General features: G+C 38.0%; 1 protein-coding gene across 1 annotated transcript in view; it reads left to right on the top strand.

Annotated features, from left to right (window-relative positions):
* The window catches only part of LOC127447536 (protein TANC1-like), a 257,213-nt gene extending 246,765 nt beyond the window's left edge, over positions 1-10,448 (top strand). The window contains exons 24-26 of the mRNA XM_051709485.1: positions 674-820; positions 6,173-6,273; positions 8,971-10,448. Of these exons, the coding sequence (XP_051565445.1) occupies positions 674-820; positions 6,173-6,273; positions 8,971-10,315 (1,593 nt within the window). The 3' untranslated portion in view covers positions 10,316-10,448. The remainder of the gene's footprint in view (positions 1-673; positions 821-6,172; positions 6,274-8,970) is intronic.
* Positions 10,449-14,104: the final 3,656 nt, after the last annotated feature.

Genomic DNA, 14,104 nt, shown 5'->3' with positions numbered 1-14,104 from the left:
GAGAGCCTATGGGAGTAATGTGTGTTTGTGTAGTTTTAAGCCGGATTTTATTGAAATGATCCCAAAAAACGTTGTTGCTGGGTCACATATGACACGAGGTACCAAGAGAAGACACACAGTGTTTTTTCTTTCTTTTAAAAAAAATCTTTAAATAAATATTGAGAACATTCCCATATGAACATGTATAACATCAGCGAGGACACCTACATTTGCTCCAAGGTAAACTAAAGCTTATAACATAAATTCATTTAGGTATTGATTCAGGACTTAGTAAAGGCGATTAAGAGTTCACAGCATCAAAATGAGTGTGTTATGAGACGTTATGAGCCATTCTGTTCACTTACACTAATGTTATGAGGTTTGTAATCTGTGTATGTGTTTGTGTGTGTCCTGAGAGTGTGTGTGTGTGTGAGTGAGTGAGTGAGTGTGTGTGTCTCAGTGTGTGTGTGTGTGTGTGTATGTCTGTGTCTGTGTGTGAGTGTTTGTGTCTGTGTGTGTGTGTGTCTGTCTGTGTGTGTCTGTCTTTCTGTCTGTGTGTGTGTGTGTCTGTCTGTGTGTGAGTGTGTATGTGTGTGAGAGAGAGAGATTTAAATGATTGAGTTTGGTGTCAGAATGATTTGTGTAGCTTGAACGAGTGATTGAGCTTCTTTTTGTGCACATTGTCTCTTCTCAGAGGGGAAAGATGAAGGAAGCAGCTCAGCGGTATCAGTACGCATTAAGGAAGTTCCCCAGAGAGGGTTTTGGTGATGAGCTGAAGGCCTTTAAAGAGCTACGAGTCTCTTTGTACCTCAATCTCTCCCGCTGTCGCAGGAAAACCAACGTAAGATACTACTATCAATGCCTCACCTTATACATGCTCACTTTACTTTCCTAGAAACATTTATTTATGCCTCTTATGTACATTGTGCTCTTTTCAACTTTTGACTGCATAATATTCAAAAAAAACTCAAAGTAGAGTGCAAGTTGAAATCACAACATCATTAATTTATCAGGGTCTAGACATAAATGGCAACCGGCACTTTGTTCATTTATTTATTTTTTTGTGATGTTGCCGTTTTCAAATACAGTACTGTGAGACTGATGATCTGAGGACAGCGTGTATCAGCAACTGTTCCTCAACAGACAGAAAAAAAAATTACACAATTTTAATCGCAAAATTATCAAAAAATCACAAAGAAATTTCACAAAAATATTCACTATAAAATACAAGAGAGCTGACCTGCAGACTTTCGAGTTAGAGTTTCTAAAACAAATAAAGACAAAGACAAGTCATTTTTATCTCTCACATTGTCAAAAATGGTCAAAAAACATAATAACCCGGATGTAATGGCTGTCTGTCAAGAAGGATCCTTTTGCAAATGTAAAGGGCAGGTACTTTCTCTTGAACAGAAGCATCTCAACATGAAGGGCCCTATTTTTAACCTCTCGAGACACGAGTGACTGCTGTGTGAAGTTTCCGTTTCCGTTTTTGATTTGTAACTAGTAGCACCTAATAAACAAGCATAAAAAATATTTTCTGTAAAGCTGAATAAATAATTCTGATTCAAAGTAATGTCCAGCATCGTCCAATCACTGCCAACAATCATGTTAAAAGTAAATGTAGCATTATACATTTCTGAATCTATGTACTGATTATCATTGTCCGATGTCTGACAAACATGTTGAGCGGTCCAAACATCATCTGCACCCTGAAACTGAACTTTTGACAGCAAGTTTAGAGTTAGCTGCATAGATAGCTATACGATGCTCTCTTTTTAGTGAATGACTTAACCTCCAGTGTGCGGTCTGTCTTCACTGGTCTCAGAACAGTTTGAAATGCATCTTATTTTCATCCTAACTCCATATAAAGCCTCTGAAAGCAACATTTTTCAGCTTTTGGATGAACCCATTTATTCTCAGTGTGATAATGCACAGACAGTAATATATAGTAATGCATTTACTGATGTTAATGAATAGAATCGTATTATACAGTGATAACAATATAAAATATAACAAAATGTATATTAAAATGAAGCGAAATGACCCACAGATGTGTTAGAGCTCATGTTTTTTCTACTTTTGAGGAAATGTGGTGCCAGTTTCCACATATGTGGACATCATGTTTATCAGCACACTGATGTGCGGAAAATTATTTTTTAAAGCGGCATATCAAACGAAACTAGAGTCTCTACTCTTTACAACCAAGAGTTCAAGGTTCAATTAAAAAACTTAGAGATTTGTTACCAGAGGCACATCGACGGCATACTGTTGTGTCACGTGACTCATTGCGGCAGAAGTTTAACCCTTTAAATGACAGTCTAGAGTCTTTTGAACAGTAGTCAGTTGGTTTTTATTCATTTAAATTATGTGTATAGTTGTGTTTAGCGATGTAAAAATACAACGTCCACACATGTGGACACGGGGTCACACCAGGTTAATGTGTGTTTTTGATTTTATGTTTTTTGAAGCACTTTGTGCTTAATCGCTAAAAGGTGCTATATCAATAAAATTATTATTATGAAATCCCTTTTGTTCATTTTTTTTACAAATTCAGTGTTTTCCATTTTACTTTTCTGAATTCCATATTTGACAGTTTAATCAAATTTTATCATTAAAATGGTGTTTAAATTAATTCATTAAAACTTTTAGCAAATGAAAGTATTTTGAAAAAAATAGAACAAATAATTTTCAACAACATTGCATTATTTTTATTATAAATAAAATATATATATATATATATATACACAGTACTGCACAGAAGATTTAGGCACTTGTGAAAAATGTTGCATAGTGAGGATGTCTTCATAAATAATGAAATAAATAGTTTTCATTGATCACTTAATGTCATATAAAGTCCAGTAAACATAAAAAAATGCTAAATCAATATATTCGGTGTGACCACCTTTGCCTTTAAAACAGCACCAATTCTCCTCGGTACACCTGGACTCAGTTTTTCTTGGTTGTTGGCAGATAGGATGTTCAAGCTTCTTGGAGAATTCGTCACAGTTCTTCTATCTATTTAGTCTGTCTCAATTGCTTCTGTCTCTTTATGTGATCTCGGACTGACACGATGTTCAGTGGGGGCCATGCCATCTGTTGCAGGGCTCCCTGTTCTTCTATTCTAATCTTTTCTAATTGCAAAAGTAATGTTTGTGAGTCTAACATTTATATTTCCTATTGACACACTAAAGCTGAAGATATAAATAACCATCTTAAGACAAATGCTTTTGTGAAACATCTTATGTGCCTAACACTTTTGCACAGTATTGTATATAAAAAGATCCTTACAGCACAATCCAAACTACAACATTGGAGTTATTTTTGCCAAATGATGTGCTATAACAGATGTGAGATATTGCTTAAATACAATACAATTACTGTTGATTTACTATTAGTAGTAGTAGTAGCATTATTATAACAGTGAATATTACATAACTATTCAGAAGTGATATAATTGTTTTTTTTTTTTCATTTATTTATTTTTTATTTCAATGTAGCTTTTATTTTGGCAGAAAACCTAGTGAAGCACTTTGTTTTTACTGTACATTTTTGGAGGCAGCTTTACCTCGGTACATGACCCAGTGTGATTATTAAACTGCAAAATGATGTGATTTAATTCAATAAATATGTAGTCTATATGTGTTGCACACTGTTGAGTGAATGCGTGCTTTGCTGTCTGTCATCTATCACAAAGATGTTTATGATGAGGTGTTTTCAGTGTATGTGCAGCCGGCTTCACACAATCACTTTGAAGTGTGCAGCACATGCAGACTGTATATCTATATAATTACATCGCAGCCTTTGTGGTTCACACTAGTACATAATGTGATTTTAATTTTGTGTGCTGAATGTTCACACAAGCATTTTTGGAGCATTTTTACACGTACGGGTACAAGTACATGAGCGCATTTCCATTTATTCTGGATTATCAATGCTGCCATCAAGGTTTTTAAGGACTAGTTTTCATTTAAGAAGAAAACGTACAAACAGAATTACCTTTGTTTAACACTTTTATTTTAGTACTATATACAATGTTTGCTAGACAAGAGAATAAGAATGACGTAAAGTATAACATGTTATATAACTAAAGCATGTTGGTTTACATGTTAGCATAGCATGTTAAATTAACTACTAAATGAAAAATAACATCAGCTGTGTGAGCTTTTAAAGTAATTTCCTATGATTTCCTAAGAACATATACTGTAGGTACGCAACAGCACAGCCAGACTGCTCCTGTCTGTACCTTTAACTCAGTGGAAAGGCTCCTCATTACCATGGTTAGGTCAGTGTAGCTAGTCTTACATAATAGTAGTAATAATAATAACAAATTATAGTACTTATGAAAAAATATCTACTAGCTGAAACACATCTTGAAAATAAAATGAGGTCTAATAGATTCTACCTTAATATTATTTCATATGAAACTATAACATTTTGTCAAAATATATCAGTTACTTTTACTCATGTAAAATCGTGAAACAATTTTGTAAAGGTGATGCATAATGAAAAATATTAGCGCATAGCACAGTGCTGCTCTTCCTCCTCAGTGCTGTTTGGCATGTCCGGGCTGCCTACTGTTTGAGAGGTTCGACTTGACTTCCTCCGTAACGCTTTAAACTAGAAAAGTCTCACTAGAATTGAAATTGGTCACATCAGTTTTGAGGTCTGCACTGCGCAATATCGAGGGAAGCCCGGTTGTTACACACACGCACCAGAGATCAGAGTATATCATGATCGCGAGCTGGTTCCGTTACACTCGTGCGAAAGTGCAGATGAGAAGCCTTTAGCTGATTGCGAGATTATCATTAAATCTGCCTCAGCAGTCCTAAATAGGCTATCACTTGGGTGACTGCTGAAATATCTTCAATGGGAGAACCATGGCATTGTTCTTTCTCTGCTGTTCATGACCCAGTTCGAATAGACCTGCGACCCACCAGTCGAGAAACACTGCTTTAACTCACACACACACTCACTTATGTCAGACCCCCTCGCCTCGCTTCTCTCTGACATTTTCTCCGCTGCATGTGTGTGTGTGGTGCAAGTTGACGAGTCTGACAGGCAGTCGAGGAGGAAAGGAGATGCACATGCGCAGGTGAGATTCTCCATCCGGTTGCATTGTTTTTTTCTCAATACCGTACATATGCAAATGTACATGGTTATGATAACCATCAATTTTCATACTGTGGTATACCGTGAAACCGGTATACCGCTGCAACCCTAACATGTACTGTATGGGGCTAAATTAACCTCAGTTTCTTCCACTATTTTTGTTTTGTAGATACATTTTGCGTCACTGACTTGCTTGAACTATGAGAAATGTTGATTAATATCGGCAACTAATTTTGTACACTTTTTGTATTGTATTTTGTCTATTAATGACCCATAAATAATAGAATCAACATTAATTCACTTTCTTTACCTTTGTGCCTCTAAAACATTTAAAACTCTCCATAAAGAGACGCTCTGGCAGTTAGACTGGTGCAGTCCGAATCAGATTGTGCTTTTCACTGCTCTAAATGCCACACGCAGCAAGGCAAGAAAGACACAAATTACTCAAAGGTCTCGAATTGATTTGAAGCGCTATTTAGAAGTATTAGTCTGTCTTGAAGAGGTCTAGTGACACAATACAGAGCTGATTTCCCTTGATTGATGATACAAAGATAAGTAGCAGAATGTTCTAAAGAACGGAGTTCATTAATTAAATCGCCTGTTATTTGGACCAATTTACCACAGTTCAGTTGTCCTGTGGTGTAAATCTAAATTTGGCACCTCTGGCTGACTTCATGATTCATGAGAACCTGCTTGTTCTCAGTTTATGGACCTGTGCGTAGGTTTGGAAGACGAGAACCGGTTCAAAATAAAAATCCTGTTTTTAAAAAGAAAAATACTAAAAACTGAATTCTGCATTCTAACACCAGTGTGGATATAAGCAATCTGAAGTTCTCTCATAGCACCATTTTCGTGGTATTTATTTAAGAGGGATCAAGTTAGCGAAGTTGTTTGTAATTCCTGATTTATTAAATTATCTCACAATTTGACAGCAGGCGTCTTAGGGTAGTGAATGTAATAACATATTGTCAATTCTTTCTTCCTCAAAATTAAGTGAAATCGAAATCTGAACCAGAATTGTCGTATTCCTTACGATTCTCATCCCCACCTGATGCAAACTCTATGCTTTCTCTCTCTTTGACAGGACTTTGGCATGGCTGAGGAGTTTGCCACAAGGGCTCTTGAGCTCAAACCCAAATCATATGAGGCGTACTATGCTAGAGCCAGAGCAAAACGGAGCAGCAGGTGAGTGGATAGTCGTTAGACACTACTGTACAATAATGGCTCTGTTCAAAATCATAGTGTACTGCATATGGATTTTACAGTTATGTCTATTAAAGCACTGTGTCATTAGTTAAGCAGCATACTGATGCCAAACTCTATTTACATCAATTGTGAATCAAGTCTCCAGTGCACTTCACGTTAGAAACTTTTCAATACACACTATGCAAGTAAAAGTTTCCTTTTAGCTCTTTCCGTGTATTGTGTGTCCAAAGATGAGATCATTTCATGTCTTTTAATATCCTTTCTGTATAATCAGTTGTTGATCAAAAAGTAAAAAATAAATATTAATTTTAAATCACACATTAAAACAACTGTGTAACTTCTCTCTTATTAATGTGCACTGCGCTCATTCAACCATAAACACTTGCTAGCGGAAGCTCGCGTAAACACTTTCTCTTAAAGAGACAGTACTGATTTAGTGCTTGTTAGACATATTAATGTAAACTCAATGTAAAGCATACAAGTGCATATAAACAAAAATGTAACTAAATGTTTTGTGTAATAAATGTGTAAATTATAAGTATTTAAAGGGGCCATCATACATTATGATATATTTTTACTTTAAAAAAATAAACATTGTAAATATGAAATAATTTAACAAATAGGCTTTTGCACCATGTATGCAGGGGTTTGGTACAACAACAAAAAAACATAGTAGTTTTGGTATAGTAAATAATTGTTTTTATATAATTATTAAATATATATTAAATATTTAATTCTATTTTTATTAATAGATTCTAAGCTTGTGAATATCTTGTTACAAATGTGTATGAAACAGTTTGTATTATTATTAAAAATGCAGTTTCATTACATCATATAAATTGATGTGAATGTCAATGGTGTAGATGTTTAAGAAGCTCAAATGTGAATAAAATGATGAAAAGCAAAATCTAAAATAAAATGTACAATCTTGCATACTATATTGTGTGAAGTCGTACATATAAATACTATATCCTCCTGAGACCTGAGCATGACTGCTGTGTGCATTTTCCATTCATCGTTTTGATTTGTAACTAGTAGCTCCTAAGAAACATTCAAAAAAAGACATATTTTTTAAGTATGTCCACATACACTGATCAGCCACAACATTAAAACCACTGACTGGTGAAGTGAATAACATTGATTATCTCGTTACCATGGCACCTGTCAAGGGGTGGGATATATTAGGCAGCAAGTGAACAGTCAGTTCTTGAATTTCATGTGTTGGAAGCAGGAAAAATGGGCAAGCGTAAGGATCTGAGCGACTTTGACCAGGGCCAAATTGTGATGGCTAGACGACTGGGTCAGAGCATCTCCAAAATGGCAGATCTTGTGGGGTGTTCCCATATGCAGTGGTTAGTACCTACCAAACGTGGTCCAAGGAAGGACAACCGGTGAACCGGCAACAGGGTCATGGGTGCCCAAGGCTCATTGATGTGCATGGGGAGCGAAGGCTAGCCCATCTGGTCTGATCCCACAGAAGAGCTACTGTAGCACAAATTGTTGAAAAACTTAATGCTGGCCATGATAGAAAGGTGTCAGAACACACAGTGCATCACAGCTTGCTGTGTATGGGGCTGCGTAGCCACAGACCGGTCAGAGTGCCCATGCTGACCCCTGTCCACCGCCGAAAGTGCCTACAATGGGCATGTGAGCATCAGAACTGGACCACGGAGCAATGGAAGAAGTTGGCCTGGTCTGATCAATCACTTTTTCTTTTAGATCATGTGGACAGCCGGGTGTGTATGCGTCGTTTACCTGGGGAAGAGATGGCAGCAGGATGCACTATGGAAAGAAGTCAGGCCGGTGGAGACAGTGTGATGCTCTGGACAATGTTCTGCTGGGAAACCTTGGGTCCTGGCATTCATGTGGATGCTTTGACACGTACCACGTACCTAAAGATTGTTGCAGACCACGTACACCCCTTCATGGCAACGGTATTCCCTGATGGCAGTGGCCTCTTTCAGCAGGATAATTCGCCCTGCCACACTGCAAAAATTGTTCAGAAATGGTTTGAGGAACATGACAAAGAGTTCAAGGTGTTGCCCTGGCCTCCAAATTCCCCAGATCTCAATCCGATTGAGCATCTATGGGATGTGCTGGACGAAACAGTTCAATCCATGGAGGCCCTGCCTTGCAACTTACAGGACTTAAAGGATCTGCTGCTAACGTCTTGGTGTCAGATACCACAGGACACCTTCAGAGGTCTTATTGAGTCTATGCCTCGACGGGTCAGAGCTGTTTTGGCGGCACGAGGGGGACCTACATGATATTAGGCAGGTGGATTTAATGGTGTGGCTGATCGATGTATGTGGACTAAGTTGTGAAATTTTAAATAATAAGAAGAAATTTTTATCCTTTACTGACAGCCCAGAGTGTCCTGTACTGAGATGAAATGGTTTAAATGAAATTAAATTATGCATTGCGTATAGCGAAGCCAAAATACAACGTCCACGCACGTGGGCGCAGGGACGCACAAGGATATATATGTGAAGATGTCCCTTAACTGGTTAGCTTAATATCTTTTTCAGTTTTAAGTTGCATTACATATTGTCAAAGTCTGGTGAATAAAAATTACAATTTATCTCTAAAGTGTCCGTAGAGGGTTGTAACATTTACACATTTGCTGCCTCTTGCTTTTTACATCATTTCCTTAATTATATCTCTGTGTCTATACAGACAATTTACTGCGGCATTAGCAGACCTGCACGAGGCGACCAAGCTCTGCCCCAACAATCGTGAGATCTGCCGTCTGCTGGCTCGGGTTGAGGAGGAGTGTAAACAGATGCAGCGGTCGCAGTGTAAACAGCAGGGGGAGCCAAACGCACCAGCTGCTAACCACGACTCAGATCAAGAACACGGCGATCAAGAGGACGATGATGTGACAGAACGCAGCCTGGGACGGGAAATCGAGGAGGAGGAGGAGCCGGGCTCTGAGGCGTGGCATCAAAACATCTACTCGCTCAACCGGAGTGTGCCAGATTCTAATGGTCGTTCAGTGTCGCCCCCTCACAGGCAAAGCCTTCGACACCAGCACAGAGAGCCCGTGGCTCAGAAGAGCCTGGTTGTGCAGCCAAGCAAGCAGGCCCAGATCGTCAAAACCAACCAGCACCTTGGATCTTTACAGGTAGGGTGTACACGACAGACAAGTACCAAGTCGCAGTATGCACCTTCCAGTCCGATCCCGAGTCGTCACATATCAAGCGTGCTCAAAGCAGGGCCAGGCATTGACATCAGCCCTCTATCAGCGAATTTTGACGATGCAGGACGGCCGTCAATGGCAGCAAGTCATGAAATCGAGGATTTTCATATTGCACACTCCTCTAAAACTCAAGAAAGAGTCTCTAGAGAGGCTCCATCTGTGTTGTCGTTGGATGGCATGGGATTCTCCATGGCCCCTGGAGCTCAAGCCCAGGATTCGAGGAAGGGGTCGCAGGCAACCAACATGCGGGTTTCGAGCTCCACAAGTAGCCTTGCTTCAAGCAGTAGCTTATCGGACAGCGGGAAAGCGCAAGGTCCAGATGTACGTACCAAAACGGGCACGGACAAGCCCAAGATCAGCCAGGGAGGATCAATTGAATACAAACCCAGACCGTTCATGGGGATTATGGACAAAACGGCTCGATTTCAACAACAGCAGCAGCAGCAGAGTCATCCACCACCAGTGTCCCGTGGTTGGCAAAGTCAATCCACTGAAGGTCTGGTCGGCCATAGCATGTCTTCTGCAGGTGTGAACTGTGAGCTTGTATATGCCAAACCAAACAGCGCTTACTACGAGCAATTCAAAACTCCCTCTCAGGGTTCTGCCTTGGGCGGCCAACACAATGGGAGTTTGCACTCGAAAGAGTTCAACGACAAGTTCTGCCAAGCAGCCACTTGTCACAAAGAACCCAAGCCGGCTCTCGTCATGGCGCATTCCTTCACAGACAGTATGCCGAAGCCACCCAGCTTGACTCGAGAGAACCCCACTATTCATGTAGCATCAATGAAACCAAAGAGATCCTTTATAGAGTCTAATGTTTAGGGCGTATTCATAGGCAACCTCTCTTCCCCCCAAAACACACTTCAGATGAAGCTATTTACTTTGAGGATTGTCCAAACTCTAATATACACCGATCAGCCACAACTTTAAAACCAACTGCCTAATATTGTGTAGGTCCCCCTCGTGCCACCAAAACAGCGCCAACCTGTATCTCAGAATAGCATTCTGAGATGATATTCTTCTCACCACAATTGTACAGAGCGGTTATCTGAGTTACCGTAGACTTTGTCAGTTTGAACCAGTCTGACCATTCTCTGTTGATCTCTCTCTCAACTGATAAAGTCTACGGTAACTCAGATAACCACTCTGTACAATTGTGGTGAGAAGAATATCATCTCAGAATGCTATTCTGAGATACAGGTTGGCGCTGTTTTGGTGGCACGAGGGGGACCTACACCATATTAGGCAGGTGGTTTTAATGTTGTGGCTGATCGGTGTGTATATATATATATACAACAATGTTTTAAATTAACATTAACCAACATTAATAATTGCCTGAAAATTGTTCATTTTTAGTTAATGTTCACTAATGTTAAGTCCAAACTTATTCTGACGTGTTACCACAAAACGAAAGCTCATGAGAACATAAATACAGTCAAGTGTGTCCAAACCTTTTACTGTTAGTATATATGTACAGAAAATTTAAGATTTTCATTTTACACAATATTTACTCCAAAACTCATTTACATATATTTTAAAGGGAAATGTATATGCAAGTTCAGACTTGTGTTAATTGGCCAAGCAGGTACAATTATCAGCCAATGCAAATAATCTCAAAATAACCTAGTATCAGTCAACTAATTGGTCTGGCATAATTTTACACAATATTTACTCAAAATATTTTCAAAACATATTTTATAGGAAATTTTTATTCTGAAGTTAAAGGTGCTATAAGCGATTTTATTTTTTCATGGAAAGGTATGCAAAAAATTGTACTACTCCCTGAAAGATATTAATAAAATAAGTGTCCTGAGATATCTCACCAGTCTCTGTGACAACTCTAGACTCTGTAAACAGCAAAACAAAAATGTGTTCACGGGCCGTGGACAATGATGCTTTCTGCCTGTCAGTCACTTTGCGCGTTCTCATAGTATTGTAGTTGCAGTGAAATATTTAGGCATAATGCCATTTTTATGCCATGTTGTTCTTCAACTTGCCAGTTGTCAATTGTGGGTGCCATTTTGCTGCTAGTGTTTTTGATAACCGTTTCTGCTCGTTATCTGTTTTAATAAAGCTCATTTGGTATCTTTGGAGTGTGGGGTTTTGGAAAGAGGGGGTGTGGCTTATCCAACGGCTCAGCTTGTCGAAATTCTAGAATGGCTAAAATCGCTTACAGCACCTTTAAGACTGATTTTAAGCAGGTAGTTTATTGGCTGATGCCGATAATTTTAAAATAAAGTATAGGCCAGTTAATCGGCCTGGCAGATATATTGGTCTATCACTACTCTTAAAAGGCCATGTTTTCTTTAAGCCTTGAACGTAGACAATTATTCAGGCTTGTTGTATTTTTTTAAACCCTTCAAAAGGGCATGGTGCCATAATGGGCTGTAATATTGCTGCTCACTCACTGTGTGTCAAACGAGAGACACTGCACTGAATCAGCGGAGGAACATGCCAAGACCACGGCACGAAACTTATGAATAATAATAATTGAAAAAGAATGACTAATCTAGTGATCTGCACAAGGGGATAATGTTGACCGGCATTCCTCTGCTATGAGAAAAATCAGACCCTCTTTCAATGTAAATATTATGTGTATTTTCCACCTTTTAATGTATATCTACAAAAAAAAATAATAATAAGTCAAGCGCTTTTAGTTGACATTGTTCAAGGTTCCTAAAAAAATTTACCTGTTTTGTATGTTTGTACATTTTATTTGAATTTGCCCAAAAACGTTAAAAAGTCCATTCATTTGTTGTTTCTGCTTGTTATTTCTGTCTAGATTAATTTATTTTTCAGCGCATCTGGCTTGGGATCTGTAAAAACAATATATTTTATAAAGTTATTTTTGCACAGCTACTTTAAATCTATGGAGGCCATCTGGGTGTGCGCGCATGCTACGGTTTATGTGAAAGAATTGGAAAAAATATATACAATTTAAAAATATATAAAATAGGATTGAGATGGGCAGCATCAGTTATATTTTCTGTGTGTATAAATATATTTTTTTTCTGCAATTTTTGCCTAGAGTTGTGTGAACTGTACAATCTGTTACCACATTCTGTATCAAAAATGAATTTGCTGTGATCCATCTGTGGAAAATAAAAATCTCACTGGAAAAAATTGCATTTAGCACCTTTTAGCAATTTAGCACAAAGTGCTTCCCAAAACAAAATTGAAACACACTCAGTAAAACATAGGTAAAAAAAAATATATAGTAAAGTAGTAAAAGCAAGTTTATGCAAATTAGATTTTAAACGAGACTTAAAAACACACAGATTCAGCAGATCTAACATCCCAGGACAGGCTGTTCCATAATTGTGGGGCGTTCGCTACAAACACCCTATTAACTTTAGTTTTGCATCTGGATCTTGGAACAGCCAACAGTACACAACAAGATCATCTAAGAGGTCTTACTGTTTCATAAGGTCTTAAAGTTCTGCTAAATATTCTGGCCCAAATTAATGTAATTAATAAAATCTTAAAATCAACCCTAAAATGAATTGGTAACCAATACAAAGAAGCTAAAACTGCAGTAATATGATTAAAAGACCTAGTTCGGGTCAAAAGTCTAGCTGCAGCATTCTGCACTGATTGTAGCCGTGCTAAAGTGTGTTGATTTAAAGATGAGAACAGTGCATTATAAACAAGGCGAGACTAAATAAAAGCATGAATAAGCTTCTCTGTATCCTTGAAACTCAAAACACCTTGGAAATGTTCCTTACACCCATAAGGCATTTTTAAGGATTTAATACTTAAATGGCAAAGAAAATATAATTTGATCACGCTCAGAGGCTGTCATGATACAACTCTGCAGACAAAACATGAGTGCTAAAATACACTTTTCAGTTAATATTCATGTCTGACATTATGCCTTTTAGACAGCAAGTATGGACAGTCATTAAATTAACTCGGGTGTTGTTCTCCAACATGTGAACTATACGAGGAAAAAAAATAGTTGATAAAGCAATCCAAAGATAGGCATTTGGAACCATGGTGGACTTTTATTTATGAAAGTGTCCAAAAACATCTCCAAGCTAATTTTATTGAACACTTAAACAGAACAACTGAAAACTATGAATGCAATATATATATATATATATATATATATATACAGTTGTGCTCAAAAGTTTGCATACCCTGGCAGAAATTGTGAAATTTTGGCATTGATTTTGAAAATATGAATGATCATGCAAAAAAACTGTCTTTTATTTAAGGATAGTGATCATATGAAGCCATTTATTATCACATAGTTGTTTGGCTCCTTTTTAAATCATAATGATAACAGAAATCACCCAAATGGCCCTGATCAAAAGTTTACATACCCTTGAATGTTTGGCCTTGTTACAGACACACAAGGTGACACACACAGGTTTAAATGGCAATTAAAGGTTAATTTCCCACACTTGTGGCTTTTTAAATTGCAATTAGTGTCTGTGTATAAATAGTCAATGAGTTTGATAGCTCTCACGTGGATGCACTGAGCAGGCTAGATACTGAGCCATGGGGAGCAGAAAAGAACTGTCAAAAGACCTGCGTAACAAGATAATGGAACTTTATAAAGATGGAAAAGGATATAAAAAGATATCCAAAGCCTTGAAAATGCCAGTC

Source organism: Myxocyprinus asiaticus, chromosome 10, assembly GCF_019703515.2.
Source record: "Myxocyprinus asiaticus isolate MX2 ecotype Aquarium Trade chromosome 10, UBuf_Myxa_2, whole genome shotgun sequence".
Classification (NCBI taxonomy): domain Eukaryota; kingdom Metazoa; phylum Chordata; class Actinopteri; order Cypriniformes; family Catostomidae; genus Myxocyprinus; species Myxocyprinus asiaticus.
This window is presented reverse-complemented; position numbering and strand designations above follow the sequence as displayed.